This window comes from Scleropages formosus, chromosome 3, assembly GCF_900964775.1.
Source record: "Scleropages formosus chromosome 3, fSclFor1.1, whole genome shotgun sequence".
Taxonomy (NCBI): domain Eukaryota; kingdom Metazoa; phylum Chordata; class Actinopteri; order Osteoglossiformes; family Osteoglossidae; genus Scleropages; species Scleropages formosus.
Window position 1 is genome coordinate 38,979,698 of NC_041808.1, and position 15,088 is coordinate 38,994,785.

The following is a 15,088-nucleotide window of genomic DNA, read 5'->3' on the forward strand; positions in this document are numbered from 1 at the left end:
TATATCATTGAATAAACCACGTGAAAAATCACCATTCTCTCGTCTGTAAGATTTTCTGATTGGCACGGGATGCTCATGGTGATTGACAATGCAGTTGAATTCTGTGCCATTTCTCCACTCTTCATAGGTGATAAGGAGTCTGAAGATCTGGACATTATTGCTGTCGAATGCCTCTTCCTTCACAGATAGCACTTCACCCTCACTGGACTCCCAGCTGATCTTTTCAATGCCATCCACAGGCCCTGTTACTTTACAGCTGAGTTGAACCTTGTCTTCCAAAAGCAGCTCTTTGGGTGATGGCGGTATAATTTCAACTTCAATGGGTACTAAGCAATCTGTGACGAAAACACAGAAAAAGAAAATTTAAAAAGCCAGTATGCGCTCTGATTCTTGAACAAATAATAATTATTATTATCATGAGATTCTGAAACTTCTGTTATTTCTCTTATTGTAGATGTCCATAGTAATCTGTTTTTTTTTTTTTTTTTATTTTCTTTCAGCTTATTAAAACCATTACTGCACACGGACTTACCAGATGAAGCCTGTGTAACTGTCTTCGTAAAAGTTCCAGCTTTGTTTGAAAATATACAAGTGACAGTTGTTTTATCTTTTTTCCATTCAGTTTCCGTCAGTGTCAAAAAGCTTGTGGCACTGTACAGTGTTTCACCATTTTTGCGCTCGGTCTCGGGATAGCTAGTCACCCCCTCGCCCATATCCTTCCCATTCTTTTGCCACTTAAAGGTGTGAGAGGCAGGAGAGAAATCCCTGGCTAGACAGGCAAAAGTAGCGGTCTGGTTTTCTTTTTGCTCCTCGGGAGATGGGATCATAAGGTAAATTGAGGGGTACTTTGAAGCTGGAAAACAAACACAAATATACTGTAGACATATGCGAAAAGCTGGGGACAAACAGCTGACCACAGTAAGTCACCTCACCTGCACACGGGGAGTGTACGACATCTGGATATTTCCAGCAAAGATTGAGTTTGAATTATCACCATCTTTTGTTAAAAAGGACTACTGCACTTTTTATTACTATTTTAAAGTTTGTCAGAGTTTTTCATTAACACCAGATAATATCTTTTGGTCTTGATTTGGTATATGAGACCTTCTCAGCACTATTCCATTAATTACATCACTGTTGTTAGCTGAATGACATGTTACCATTTGACATAATATATATCATTTAGAGCTGGACTGTTATCTGGGCCGTTTTTCTTCTCTCCCATACACATAGCTGAAGTCAAAAACATTAATACTGGGCAGTAAAATAGTAAAGTATAATTAAAAAATGACAAAAAACTCATCAAGGTGAAGTAGCAGTAAAACTGTAACAAGTACACAAATGATTTCACACTTCCATGTATAATGGAGGACCAACATATACTAGCCTGCCATTAAATATAAAAGGCCGGTGTTGCCATTAGAAAGTATCCCACTTAGATCCCAAGAGGAACCCCCTAATCAAGGTCATTAATTTAAAGAAGCATTCTGAATTCCCAAGACAAAATGTCAAGTTTGGACATTTCGGTCAAAGTCAAGTGTTAAGCGCAAACTGGCTGTATACTAAGAAAGTTTCCATATCAGTTATTGACCCTAAATGCAAGTACAGTTTCTTTTAAGTGTGTACCACATGGGAACCTGCCAATAACACACACAGTGAATGAATTATTGCATATTCACAGTTCGGGATGAGTGAAAATAAGTCTGTGACCCATTCAATTTACACCGCCCTGCTAGTTTGAAGAGCAAAAAACTAAATCGAGCACAGCAGAATTATTATTTTCAATAGTTGGTAACAACTACAAAGATGTTGACTAAAACAGCAACTGAGTGATCTTTCACTTTAATGTTGTAAATCAGAACACCTTTCAAACTTCAACACACTGTGTGATTTTGATGGAAATTAAGATGATTTTCCCACACCTGCATCATTACCACCTTTGGAGTAAAATGCCACTTCACCATGTTTCACTGTGTGTTTCAGACAATTAACTTTTCATATTTCTTTGTGGCTCCAACGATCAAATACAATAATAGTTACATTCAAAGTGTCAGATGGGCATGAAATGTAGCTAATGAACAATTTCTTATGCTCTTTGCCACCAATGTCCAGCTTTTTTGTGTTTCTTGTGCAGAGTGTGGATTTGTACAGAGCTGGCTCCTGCTGTACATTTTTTTTAACTTTACATTGCTTTGGTCCCACATATTTTCCATAAGTTGACACATATAGGCGAAGCAAAATAGATGAAAAGCCGAACAGGACTACATGCCCCAGTCCATCACTTCTTATTAATTAAATTTCCATTTGTTTCAGAAAGTTGAGAAATATCACAATAACGCCGGTGAAACTGGATGAAACTCTTACAAACTAAGGCGCTACACTTATGTTTTTTCTAACTGAACATTAATTTGTGAAGATAAACAAAAAATTAGATGATTGGCTAATTTGATCACCGCCACTACAACATTACAACTTTACTGATTTTATGACTTATTTCTGAGTAAGTCTGTAACATAATGTTATTGCTATTTTTGACTCACTATACTGCATATTCTTCTGAATAGCTTTTTTAATTACGAGAGAATGTACAATGTTCCGCTGAAAGATGATGAAAAATGATTACATGAAAAAAGAGAAAAGCCTTACGTGGAGGTGGAGTCGGCTTCACTTCCTCGGTTTTCTGGCCTCCCGGGTACACTGCAGTACACTTGTAGGACTTCTCCCCACCGAAGTCTGCGGCTTTGACCTGCAGTTGACTGACCGCACTGTAGGTGGCGCCGCTCTTCACCGACGGGTACTGCAGGAAGTCGGACACCGATTTGCCGTTCGCGTCCGTCCACTTGAAGGTGACCGAGTCCGCCGGGAAGTAGCCGCTGGCGAGACAGCCGAGACTGAGCAGTTCAGCACCGCTTCCGGAGCCGCAGGGCAACAGGCCGAACACGGAGGTCGGAGCCGTTTGTGCTCCTGCGGAAACACACGGAGACACTGAACACTGTGTTCGAGCGACGGCCCCTCACGCTAAAAAAAACACAAGTTTTAAACCAATCCATGCATATTCATTTTTATACGATTAAATCTTGCAAACCGTTCGATAACAACAACAAAAAAAGAGTTCCTACCAGCCGAGACGACCACGGTGGCGAGTTCCATGTAAAGAAAAATTGTGTTTTACAAATGCAGTGTTAAAAAAGCGCGAATGCGAATATTTTTGCAGCAGGGGTAGCTGTTGAAAATTAAATTATTATTGTAACGATACTAGTTTTAAACTACAAAGGAGTTTTACACTAAGTTTTACAGCTTAAACTAGTTTTAAATACTACTAGATACTAGTTTTAAACTAAAAGTTTTACAGTTTTAAACTAGTAAACGAGTTTTAAGCTAGTATCGTTACAGTAATAATTTAGTTTTCGACAGCTACCCTGCTGCTGAAATATTCGCATGCGCGATTTTTTACACTGCATTTGTAAAACACAATTTTTCTCTTCTTGTTTGCATCGAGTACTCCAACAATAACATACATAAATCATTTCTTCGAATAAGTCATGTGTAATATTAAATAGTTTATAGTACATGTTTTATTGCATTCCGTCCGAGGCAATTCATTGCTTTACTATTTTTCGAAGCAATTTAAAAACACTTAATCAGACTGAATCGTAATGTTATGCATGATATTATGACATAAAACCAACTGTAATTTTAAAATCCGCGCATACTTTCATCAAGTATAAGAAAACATAAAACATTTCGTTACTGCTTTTGACGGTTTTAAGTAAGAAAGACATCATTTTCAGATGAAAAAAAACAAATGCACAAGTTTAAATTGTCCACCAGTTCTCCGATTGTTTCAGTGAGTTTTTGTAAATTTTGCCTACAAGTTTTGAACATTCCAGTACATTAATTAATGCTGTTATTTGTATTTGTGTACTTACCCGCCGGTCGCAGTCACCCTGGTTCCAAAAACACCATCATTATATCACAGCGCTCTAATCTTATTCATTGAAAATCCCCCATTTAACCATAACCATAAATTATCATAACAATAGGACACATTCGTGACTGCGATTGCAATCATAAAAAACATATTCAATATTGTGTGTGTATTTTTTCACTCGGTCTGTATCTTGAGCTTTACGAAGACAACAACACCCCGGTTGTATAGTAAAATACAGTTAATTATACAATGACCACATTTTCTTTTTTCAGAAGGTTCACTACATAGTTTTGCGTTTCGCTCGTTTTAATTCTTTTTCCACAGCGCATCCCACAAAACACACTGCTGAGAACGACTCTTTCGCAGATTTTTCAGACCTAAAGGCTAAAACGATCCCGTTATACTGAAATCGCCGCTTGACAGCGAGCACAAATCACAGATCACGTTACATTATAAGAACTCGAACTGTAGTTATTCTGGCAAATTGAGTTGCACTGTGAATATTTAAAAAAAAAATAAATAAAAGAAGTGAAATGCGGGTTGTTTCTTACCTGTGGTGACGGTGACCTGGGTCCCTTTTCCCCAGTAGTCAAAAGCATCACAGTAAAGAAAAGGGCTTTTGCCCCGTACATAAACCGAAGGACCAGCAGAGCACCTCTCTATGTGCGTCTCTTTACCACACATTAAATAACTTAAAGAATATAAAACGGCTGAAGTTTTGAGAGCTACTTACCAGAAGTGACGGTCACCAGGGTCCCTTTTCCCCAGTAAGCGAAAGCATCACAGTAAAGAAAAGGGCTTTCGCCCCGTATACAAACCGTAGGGCCAGCAGAACACACCTCTACATGCATTTCTTTACCACACATTAAATAATGTAAAAAATATAGAATGGCTGAAGTTTTGAGAGCTACTTACCAGAAGTGACGGTCACCAGGGTCCCCTTTCCCCAGTAGTTGAAGTAGTCATACACACTGATAAACTTTATGAGTTAGTCTGAACCAAAATCCTCTGTGGTTGGCAAGCCCCAGGTGACGAACCCCCAAAACTGCAATAACAATGGTGTATACGGATATTAAACAACAACAAAAATGTGATTATTTGTGTATAACTCTTGGACATTGTCACCAGGCAACACAGCAATCGCGGCCCTCTGTTACTTTTTTTATTTTGACTTCTCTCCTTTACAGCAATCATCATTACTTGTTTCTGTGACATTTTTGTGTTACTCGTAATTAACAAATGATTTTATCGAGGATTTTCATTTGGTTTTTAACACTTTACTTCATCATGTTTGAAATGATGTCTAAACAGTCCACAGGGGAGCGTTCCACTGTCCTTTCCAAGAGCACTGACGGCTCTTCTGTTTATTGCCAGTTGCCATCCTGTGGTCCGCTGTTACCGCCGCAGCTGTGAGCTGCACATGAACTGAGCCTCGAGACGGCTCGCGGAACCTGCCACACGGTAAGGAAGCACCGCTTTGCATTCTGAGTCACTGTTTACTCAGATAGCCTTTAATAAGTGTGCAGTCAGGAGTTTAAGCTCTCTCGGTGATTTGACACTTTCCACCATGTCCCCTAGCCTGAGAACTGTTTATATCGCTTACAACTACAGCCTCAAAGCAAGGTTCGAATCCCACCTCCTGCTGCAGTATCCCCGAGAAAGACACATTTATTATTTATTTAGCAGACACTTTTCTCGAAAGTGTCTTTCAATGAACTCCATTATGATGAGCCTACACACCTTATTCACCGCAGTGACTTACACTGCTTGACTATAACCAAGCCGGTGCCGCAGATGCCGCCGCGGTGTGAAGCTCCACAGTCGTTTTACTGTTTTTGTTAGTTTCTCCTGTCTTTAGTTATATTTCTACAATCAGTTTTACCAGGGAAGAACTGCTAAACATTCGGCAATACACACCACCCAACTTTTTCCCGGTTTTTGACTACTCTGACATTTTGCTGAACATTGTAGTCAGAGGTGCAGAGGCACTGCTCAAGCGCTCCAAGACGCGCAAGTGTGGAAAGTTAGCCGGCCCGCTAGTAAAGCTCCGAAAGCGCTGCTTTAGAACAGCGCTGCCTAGTATCCATCTGGTGAATCTCCTCTCCCTACCCAACAAAATGGACGAACTTCTTCTCCTGTCCCAAAAAAATAAGGACTTTTTAAACTCTGCTGCTCTGTGTTTCATGGAAACTTGGCTGAATGAAGCCATTCCGGACAGTACGTTACATCTGCTGGGCTTCCAGCTGTTCAGAGCAGATCGCAACGCAGAATCAGTGGGGAAATGGTTCTACATCAACGAAAGGTGGTGTACAGATGTAACAGAGTTGAAGAAGATGTCTCATACTCATACCATCTGAACTGCTTGTGCTATACAGGGTCACAGAGCCTAACCTGGCAACACAGAGCACAAGGCCGGAAGGGGAGGGGACACACCCAGGAGGGGATGCCACTCCGTTGCAAGGCACCCCAAGGGGGACTCAAACCCCAAATCCACCGGAGAGCAGGACCCGGTCCAACCCACTGCGCCACTGCGCACCCTTTTGAAGAAGATGTGCTGTCTCAAATTAGAAGCGCTCTTCATCAGCTGTAAGCCTTTCTACTCGCCGCGGGAGTTTTCCTCGTTCATTCTCGTAAGTGTTTACATTCCACCGCAAGCATGTGTGAACGCAGCGCTGCAACAGCTGGCCGATCAGATCACAGACACGGAGCAACAACACCCGGACTCTGTTATAATCATTCTCGGGGGCTTTAATAAAGCAAATCTCTCCTGTGAACTGCCAAAATATAGACAGCACGTTACATGTCCTACCAGAGACAGCAATATATTGGACCACTGTTACACCACAATGAAGGATGCATATCACTCTGTCTCACGGGCAGCTTTAGGGCTCTCTGATCACTGTCTAGTTCATCTTATACCGACCTACAGGCAGAAACTGAAATCAGCTAAACCTGTAATAAGGACTGTTGAAAGATGGACTGAGGAAGCAGAGCAGGACTTATAAGCCTGCTTCGAGTGCACTGTTTGGAGTGTTTTTGAGGCTGCTGCTACCAATCTAGATGAGCTCACAGACTCTGTAACATCATATGTCAGTTTCTGCGAGGGTATGTGCATCCCTACCAGGACTCGTTTAACATACAACAATGACAAACCGTGGTTCACTGCAAAACTCAGACAGCTTCGTCAGGCCAAAGAAGACGCCTGCAGGAATGGGGACAGAGTCTTGTATAAACAGGCCAAAAACACACTGACAAAGGAGATCAGAGTGGCTAAGAGAAACTACTCTGAAAAGCTGAAGAAACAGTTTTCAGCCAACGATCCTGCGTCGGTGTGGAAAGGCCTGAAAGACATCACCAATTACAAGACACCATCCCCCAGCACTATGTCGAATCAAAGACTGACCTTCTCTCCATACATCCATCAACACCTCCAGCAACCCCACTCTTCCCCCCTCCTACACTTTGGATTTGTAAAGAGGATGTATGTCGGGTCCTGCGGAAACAGAAGACAAGGAAAGCACCAGGCCCAGACGGTGTTTTGCCAGCCTGTCTAAAAACCTGTGTTCACTAGCTGGCCCCTATCTTCACACAGATCTTCAACAGATCACTGGAGCTGTGCGAAGTTCCTTCCTGCTTCAAATGCTCCACCAATCCCCATTCCAAAGAAACCCAAAATCACAAGACTGAATGACTACAGACCTGTTGCCTTAATGTCTGTGGTCATGAAGTCACTTGAAAGACTGGTGTTGGCCTACCTGAAGGAGATCACTGGACCCTTGCTGGACCCCCTGCAGTTTCCTTACTGAGCAAACAGGTCTGTGGATGATGCAGTCAACATGGGACTGCACTACATCCTGCAACATCTGGACAAACCAGGGACTTATGTGAGGATTCTGTTTGTGGACTTCAGCTCAGCCTTCAACACCATCATCCCAAACCTCCTCCTGTCCAAATTAACCCAACTCTCTGTGCCCACCTCCATCTGTTAATGGATCACCAACTTCCTGACAGACAGGCAGCAGCTAGTGAGGCTGGGAAAATTCTCATCCAACACCCACATGATCAGTACTGGCGCTCCCGAGGGATGTGTGCTCTCCCCACTACTCTTCTCCCTGTACACCAATGACTGCACTGCAAAAGACCCCTCTGTCAAGCTCCTGAAGTTCGCAGATGACTCCACACCCACCGGCCTCATCTGGGATGGTGACAAGTCTGCTTACAGACAGGAGGTTAAAGAGCTGGCTGTCTGGTGCAGTCATAACAACCTGGAGCTGAACACACTCAAAACAGTTGAGATGATTGTGGACTTTAGGAGAAACACCTCAGCATTACCCCCACTCACCATCATGAACAGCACTGTGGCAACAGTGGAGTCATTCAGGTTCCTGGGCACCACCATCTCACAGGACCTGAAGTGGGAGTTCCACATAGACTCCTTTGTGAAAAACGTCTAGCAGAGGTTGTACTTCTTTCGCCAGCTGAGGAAGTTCAATCTGCCACAGGAGCTGCTGATGCAGTTCTACTCTGCAGTCATTCAGTCTGTCCTCTGCACCTCTATCACTGTCTAGTTTTGCTCAGCTACAAAATCAGACCTCAGTAGATTACAGCGGATAGTCCGGACTGCTGGAAGAATCATCGCCCAAAGACCCCCCCCCCCCCCCCCCCAACTCTCCAAGAATTGTTCTTGTCCAGAGTGAGAAAAAGGACTGGCAAAATCATCCTAGACCCTTCGCACCCAAGCCACTTCCTCTTTGAACTTTTGCCATCTGGCCGGCGCTACAGAGCACTGGGCACCAGAACAGCCAGGCACAAGAAAAGTTTTTCCCTCAGGCCATCTACCTCATGAACAGTTAAATGCCCCCACTGGGCAATAAACATGTGCAATACTTAAAATTATTTATACTTATATTTATTTAACACACCATACCTCTTATTTACATTCCCTTACATTTGTATATAACATACCTGTACATACATATAATGTCTAGTGTTTATTTTGTAATTTTATTTTTTGAATTCACTTATTCTATTTTTATTATCTGTGTCTTCTCACTGTCATTCTGTCTGTGCTGTGGAAGTTTTTGTCACCAAGACAAATTCCTTGTATCTGTAAACATACTTGACAATAAAGCTCATTCTGATACATTACTTACAATCGGTCACTAATCCATACATCAGTGAAACACATGCTCTCTCACACACACTATGGGTGAACCTGAACAGTATCTCTTCGGAGTGTGGATGGAAACCAGAGGATCCAGAGAAAACCCACACAGACACTGGGAGAACATGCAAACTCCACACAGACTGAGAAAGGATCGAACTCATGCCATCTTGCACCACCTAGGCGATATGAGATCACAGCGCTATTTGCTGCACCACTTACACTGAGCTCCTCCAGCACAAATGAAACAGCTGAATAAATGACTGAATAGTTGTAAGTTGCTTTGGAAAAGAGCATTGCATAAATGGAAAAATAGCCACAGTAGCAGCAATAATCATGTGCCCATCTACACCTTGAAACCATTTTTGCTTCTTGTATATGTGTTTAACTTTCAGAAAAATGAGTGTTGTCTACCTCTTGCCACCCTTAGTGTCGCAGACAGCTAGTAGCATTGCTGTATTAGGACCAGCAGGTTGTAGGTTTGAATCCCCCTTCCTTCCCAGTAGTGCCCTTTAGTAAAGCACTACTGTACTTAAAATTGCCTCACAGTGTGAAGGTAGCTTAACATTGTACATCGTTTTCGAGAAAAGGATTAGCTAAATGAGTAAGCTTAAGTGATGTCTTTCCTGACGAGGGTGACATTTTGTTCAGTTATGTTACGTAGTACTTGTATGAAGATTAATTAACCATTTTTCAAAAAAATAAATGAATAAATGAAAACCTTAATTTTTTGTCAGTAAAAACTGTAATATTTGCTAATCAGCAAAATACATCTAATTTCATTGATTTTTTTTGCAGTTAGTATTACAGACTAAAACAGTTTTTTGCAAAATTACGTAATCAGTTTTATTGTCACGTTTTAGCATAGTGAACTTTAAAATTGAATTAAATTGAAATTATCTGAAGAACATAAATCATATCACTTTCTTCAGAAAATATTCAATTAACAGTGTTGAAACCTGGCTCACTGGGTTGAACATAGCAACAGGAGTGATCGCCTTATGTGTCTTATTATTTTCATTGTTCTGTGCATTAATACTTAAAATACAGGAGCTGATGGCAAGTTTGTGAAGGAGTTAAGAACATGCTCATTTTTTGTTAGTGACTATTAGCAAAGCTCATGTGACAAGCATAATGAAAACAGAACATAATGATAATTTTGCAGTGTCTCCCCATGGAGCTACTAGAAAATGGGCTCAGGAGTCAGGGTAAAAGGAACACACACACAGTGGCTAAAACCACTTGTCCTGAGCAGGGTTGCGGCAAGCCGGAGCCTAACCCTGCAACACCGGGCACATGGCTGGAGGGTGTGGGGGACACACCCACGACGGGACGTCAGTCCGTCACAAGGCACCCCAAGCAGGACTGAAGCTCCAGACCTGCTGGAGAGCAGGACCCAGCCAAACCTGCTGCACCACCACGCCCCCCAGGTAAAAGGAACAGACTCTTTATTAACTCTTTGTTAACTTTATTAACTTTAGTAACTGTGTACATTAAAAAAAAATTCCATACTTTATTTGATACCATAATAATAAAAGTTAAAACCCTCCAATATAAAACCACTTGTCCCGAGCAGGATTGCAGCAAGCCAGAGCCTAGCCTGGCACCACAGGGCACAGGGGGAGGAGGCACACCCAGGGCGGGACGCCAGTCCGTCGCAAGGTACCTCATGCAGGACTCGAGCCCCAGGCCCACTGCATGATGAGACCCGGCCAAGCCCGCTGCACCACCGTGCCCCCTCCCACATCACAATCACAAAATAACATCCAAATACACACACACACATTTTCAGAACCGCTTGCCCCATACAGGGTTGCGGGGAACCAGAGCCTAACCCAGCAACACAGGGCGTAAGGCTGGAGGGAGAGGGAACACACCCAGGACGGGACACCCGTCTGTCACCAGGCACCCCAAGCTGGACTCAAACCCCACACCCACCGGAGAGCAGGACTGTGGTCCAACCCACTGCGCCACCGCACCCCCAACAGCATCCAAATATTTCATCATGAAGACATTTCTCAATATAAACATGACAGAGCTTATTCACTCATCCAAACATCTCATTTTACTAATACAAAGAGTGATAAACATCAGAGTTTAAAAACAAATATAAATATCCACTATGACAAAAAAAAAAACCTGGGACTTTAAAACCCTTAGCTATTAAAAGTGTTTTTTTAAAAAAAAAACTAAAAAAAAAAAAAAACAATAAAAAATACATGTGTTACACCCACGGGAAAAGTACCCAAGTGCCCATGTCAAACTTTTACACTCTGGTTTTGCTCTGTCATTAAAAACAATAAACATTAAACATTCACATAACACACACACACACACACACACACACTTTCAGAACCGCTTGTCCCATACAGGGTCATGGGGAACCATAGCCTACCCGGTAACACAGGGCGTAAGGCCGGAGGGGGAGGGAACACACCCAGGACGGGACGCCAGTCCATCGCAAGGCACCCCAAGCGGGACTCGAACCCCAGACCCATCAGAAAGCAGGACTGCGGTCCAACCCACTGCGCCACCGCACCCCCTCACATAACACACATCTAAAAAATGAAACATTACACACACACACACACACACACACACACACACACACACACACACACACACACACACACACACACACACACACACACATTTTCAGAACCGCTTGTCCCATACGGGGTCACGGGGAACCGGAGCCTAACCCGGCAACTCAGGGCGTAAGGCTGGAGGGGGAGGGGACACACCCAGGACGGGACGCCAGTCCGTCACAAGGCACCCCAAGCGGGACTCGAACCCCAGACCCACCAGAGAGCAGGACTGCAGTCCAACCCACTGCGCCACCGCACCCCCAAAATGAAACATTATTAAATCTAAAATGGTACAGAATTCTACAAGTTCAAAATTGATAATTCAAATGGTTTTTCCAAACAAAAATCTCCGTCCTCCACAGCTGTCAGGTGGGAACGTGATGAACTGAACCTAGGGGGAGACCCCTCCTGAGACAAAGTGATAACTAATAAACCTGAATGATCGGGTACCATTATGGAGGAGGGAGGATCTTCTTGGCTTTTTTGACCCACCCACCCCTACGACTAAAGTGTCCACCTCTACCATGAACGGCAGCGAGGGGTAGGGATGCTGGAACACTGGGGGGTCATAAACAACCTTTTGAGGCCATAGCCTCAAGGGACCAGATGAGTCGTGTGGCCTCCCCCCTTAAAGACATGAGAGGTGCAGCAATAGAACTGAAGCTCCGAATAAACCGATGGTAGAAGTTTGCAAAACCATTGTAGTGCCTTTACCATGGTTGGGCGAGTCCTGTACCGCCTGGCTCTTGAAAGGACCCATGGCTATCCCATAAGGACTGAGGAGAAACCTCAGAAAAGAAATCCACTCTTGATGGAGAAGACACTTTTCTCCCTTGACAAAGAGGCCGTTTACCAAGAACCAGCTTCGCACCTGACATACGTGGCCTACATGTTCTAGGAGCAACCCGAAGAACACGAGTATATCGTCAAGATGCACAAGGACACACTCGTTAACCAAATCTCCCAGCACATGGTTGACAAAAGCTTGGAATATGGAAGATGCATTCACAAGCCATTACCAGGTATTCCGAGCGCAGTGCTGAACACGGTCTTCCACTCATTGCCATCCCAAATGCAAATCAGGGTGTAGGCAGAAATCTAATTTGGTAAAAAACTGGGGAGGGGGTGCGGTGGCGCAGTGGGTTGGACCACAGTCCTGCTCTGCGGTGGGTCTGGGGTTCGAGTCCTGCTTGGGGTGCCTTGCGACGGACTGGCGTCCTGTCCTGGGTGTGTCCTCTCCCCCTCCGGCCTTACGCCCTGTGTTGCCGGGTTAGGCTCTGGTTCCCCGCGACCCTGTATGGGACAAGCGGTTCTGAAAGTGTGTGTGTGTGTAAACAACCGGGTTCCATGGACTTTTTCCAGGTACCTGACTGTGACCTTGTTCAGGTCATTATAATCTATACATGGCCACACCCCTAACCCTTTTTCCTGTGGAAAAAACCCAGAAGAAGTGGGCGAGGGTGACAACCTGATGATCCTGGAGACCAGCACCTCAGTTACATAGTCCTCCATGGCCTTTTGTTCAGGAAGGAATAAGGGATAGACTCTGCCCTGAGGAGGAGAGGTTCCTGGTAACAGGTCGATAACGCAATCTCAAGGCCGGTATGGGGGCAAGTTGGAAACCCTGATAATGCTAAAGACCTCCATGAGTTCTTGATCCTGATACTTCTCAGTCTCCCTGGGAAAGTCTATACCAGGCTGCTGGAAAGGAGGCTTCAGCTGATAGTTGAACCTCAGACTGAAGAGAAGCAATGCAGATTCCATCCTGGCTATGGAACAGTGGACCAGCTTTATACCCTCTCACAGATAATTGAAGGGGCATGGGAGTTCGCTAATCCAGTCTACATGTGTTTTGTGGACTTGGAGAAGGCCTACGACCATGTTCCCCAAGAAATTCTGCGGGAGGTGCTTCAGGAGTACGGGGTGCCGGTGCCACTACTGTGGGCCATTTGGTCTCTGTACACATGGAGCAAGAGCTGCATCTGTATACTCGGCATTAAGCCAAGCCTGTTGAATGTGGGTGTTGGATTCCGCCAAGGTTGTCCCTTGTCCCCACTCCTGTTTGTGGTTTTCATGGTGAGGGTGAAGGTGATATCTATGCTTTTTGTGGATGATGTTGTCCTTCTGGCACCATCACATGGATGCCTCCAGGATGCACTGGAATGGTTTGCAGCTGAGTGTGAAGCAATTGGTGTGAGGATCAGCACCTCCAAGTCTCAGTCCATGGTTCTCTCATGGAAAAGGATAGCATGCCCCCTTCAGGTAAGGAGAGAAAAATTGCCCCAGGTAGAGAAGTTTAAGTATTTTGGGATCTTATTCATGACTGAGGGGAGAACAGAGCATGAGATCAGCTGCAGACTGGGAGCAGCGCCAGCAGTAATGCAGTCGCTGTACCAGACTGTAGTGGTGAAGGGGGAGCTGAGCCATAAGGCAAAGCTTTCTATTCACCGGTCGGTCTACATCCCCACCCTCACCTATGGTCATTTTATTTTTATAGAGCGCTCTTCTCATACAGTTACACAGAGTTCTTTAGCACAGGCATAAGACAAGAAAAACAAATACATCAGATAAAGAAACAAAGAAGACAGTTGACTACCGACTATCATAATATAGTGCTTTTATAGAGCTATGCCTACTGGCCATGGAAGAAAGGAAGAAAAACTCTCTTTCACTCACTCAGTCAGTCACACTGCAGTCACACACAGCTTGTCCCAAGCGGGGTGGTGGCAAGCTGGAGCCTAACCCGGCAACACGTGGTGCAAGGCTGCAGGGGGAGGGAGCACACCTAGGACGGGACGCTAGTCTGTCGGACTCGAACGCCAGATCCACCAGAGAGCAGGCATAGGCCAAACTTGCTGCACCACCACGCCCTCTTGGAACAAACACTCCCAACTGAAAACTGAGGGAGAAAAAAACCTCTGGGGGTCCAAGGGCCAGTGGCTGCCCACCCCTCCTGGGCATTCTAGATTAAGTAACAATTCTAAGCCAGTTTATAAGTAATAATGATATTGTTGCTGTATGGTATTTTGAATCCCCAGCCCAGCATGGTACGTCTCGTCCATCATGGCAGTTGGTCATCATCTTCAGTCGGCATGAGGGTGCATCTGTCACCACTGGCCGGCCTCCTCAAGTCTTATGTAGAGTGACAATACTCAACAAGAAGAAATAGTAATTTGTAACTTAAACAAGTAAATTTAATTTGCATTGGTACAGAGGTGGGAAAAACACACACACACACTGTCAGAACCGCTTGTCCCATACAGGGTCACAGGGAACCAGAGCCTACCCGGTAACACAGGGCATAAGGCTGGAGGGGGAGGGGACACACCCAGGATGGGACGCCAGTCCGCCACAAGGCACCCCAAGCAAGAGTCGAACCCCAGACTCACCGGGGAGCAGGACCCG

At 44.3% G+C, this 15,088-nt stretch overlaps 1 gene segment (V, D, J or C); it reads right to left on the minus strand.

Moving 5' to 3' along the window:
• The window catches only part of LOC108930692 (immunoglobulin mu heavy chain-like), a 309,816-nt gene that overhangs the window by 712 nt on the left and 294,016 nt on the right, over positions 1 to 15,088 (minus strand). Inside the window, 5 exon segments of the C gene segment in view lie at positions 33 to 335; positions 533 to 853; positions 2,647 to 2,964; positions 4,847 to 4,892; positions 9,139 to 9,159. Coding sequence covers positions 33 to 335; positions 533 to 853; positions 2,647 to 2,964; positions 4,847 to 4,892; positions 9,139 to 9,159 — 1,009 coding nt within the window.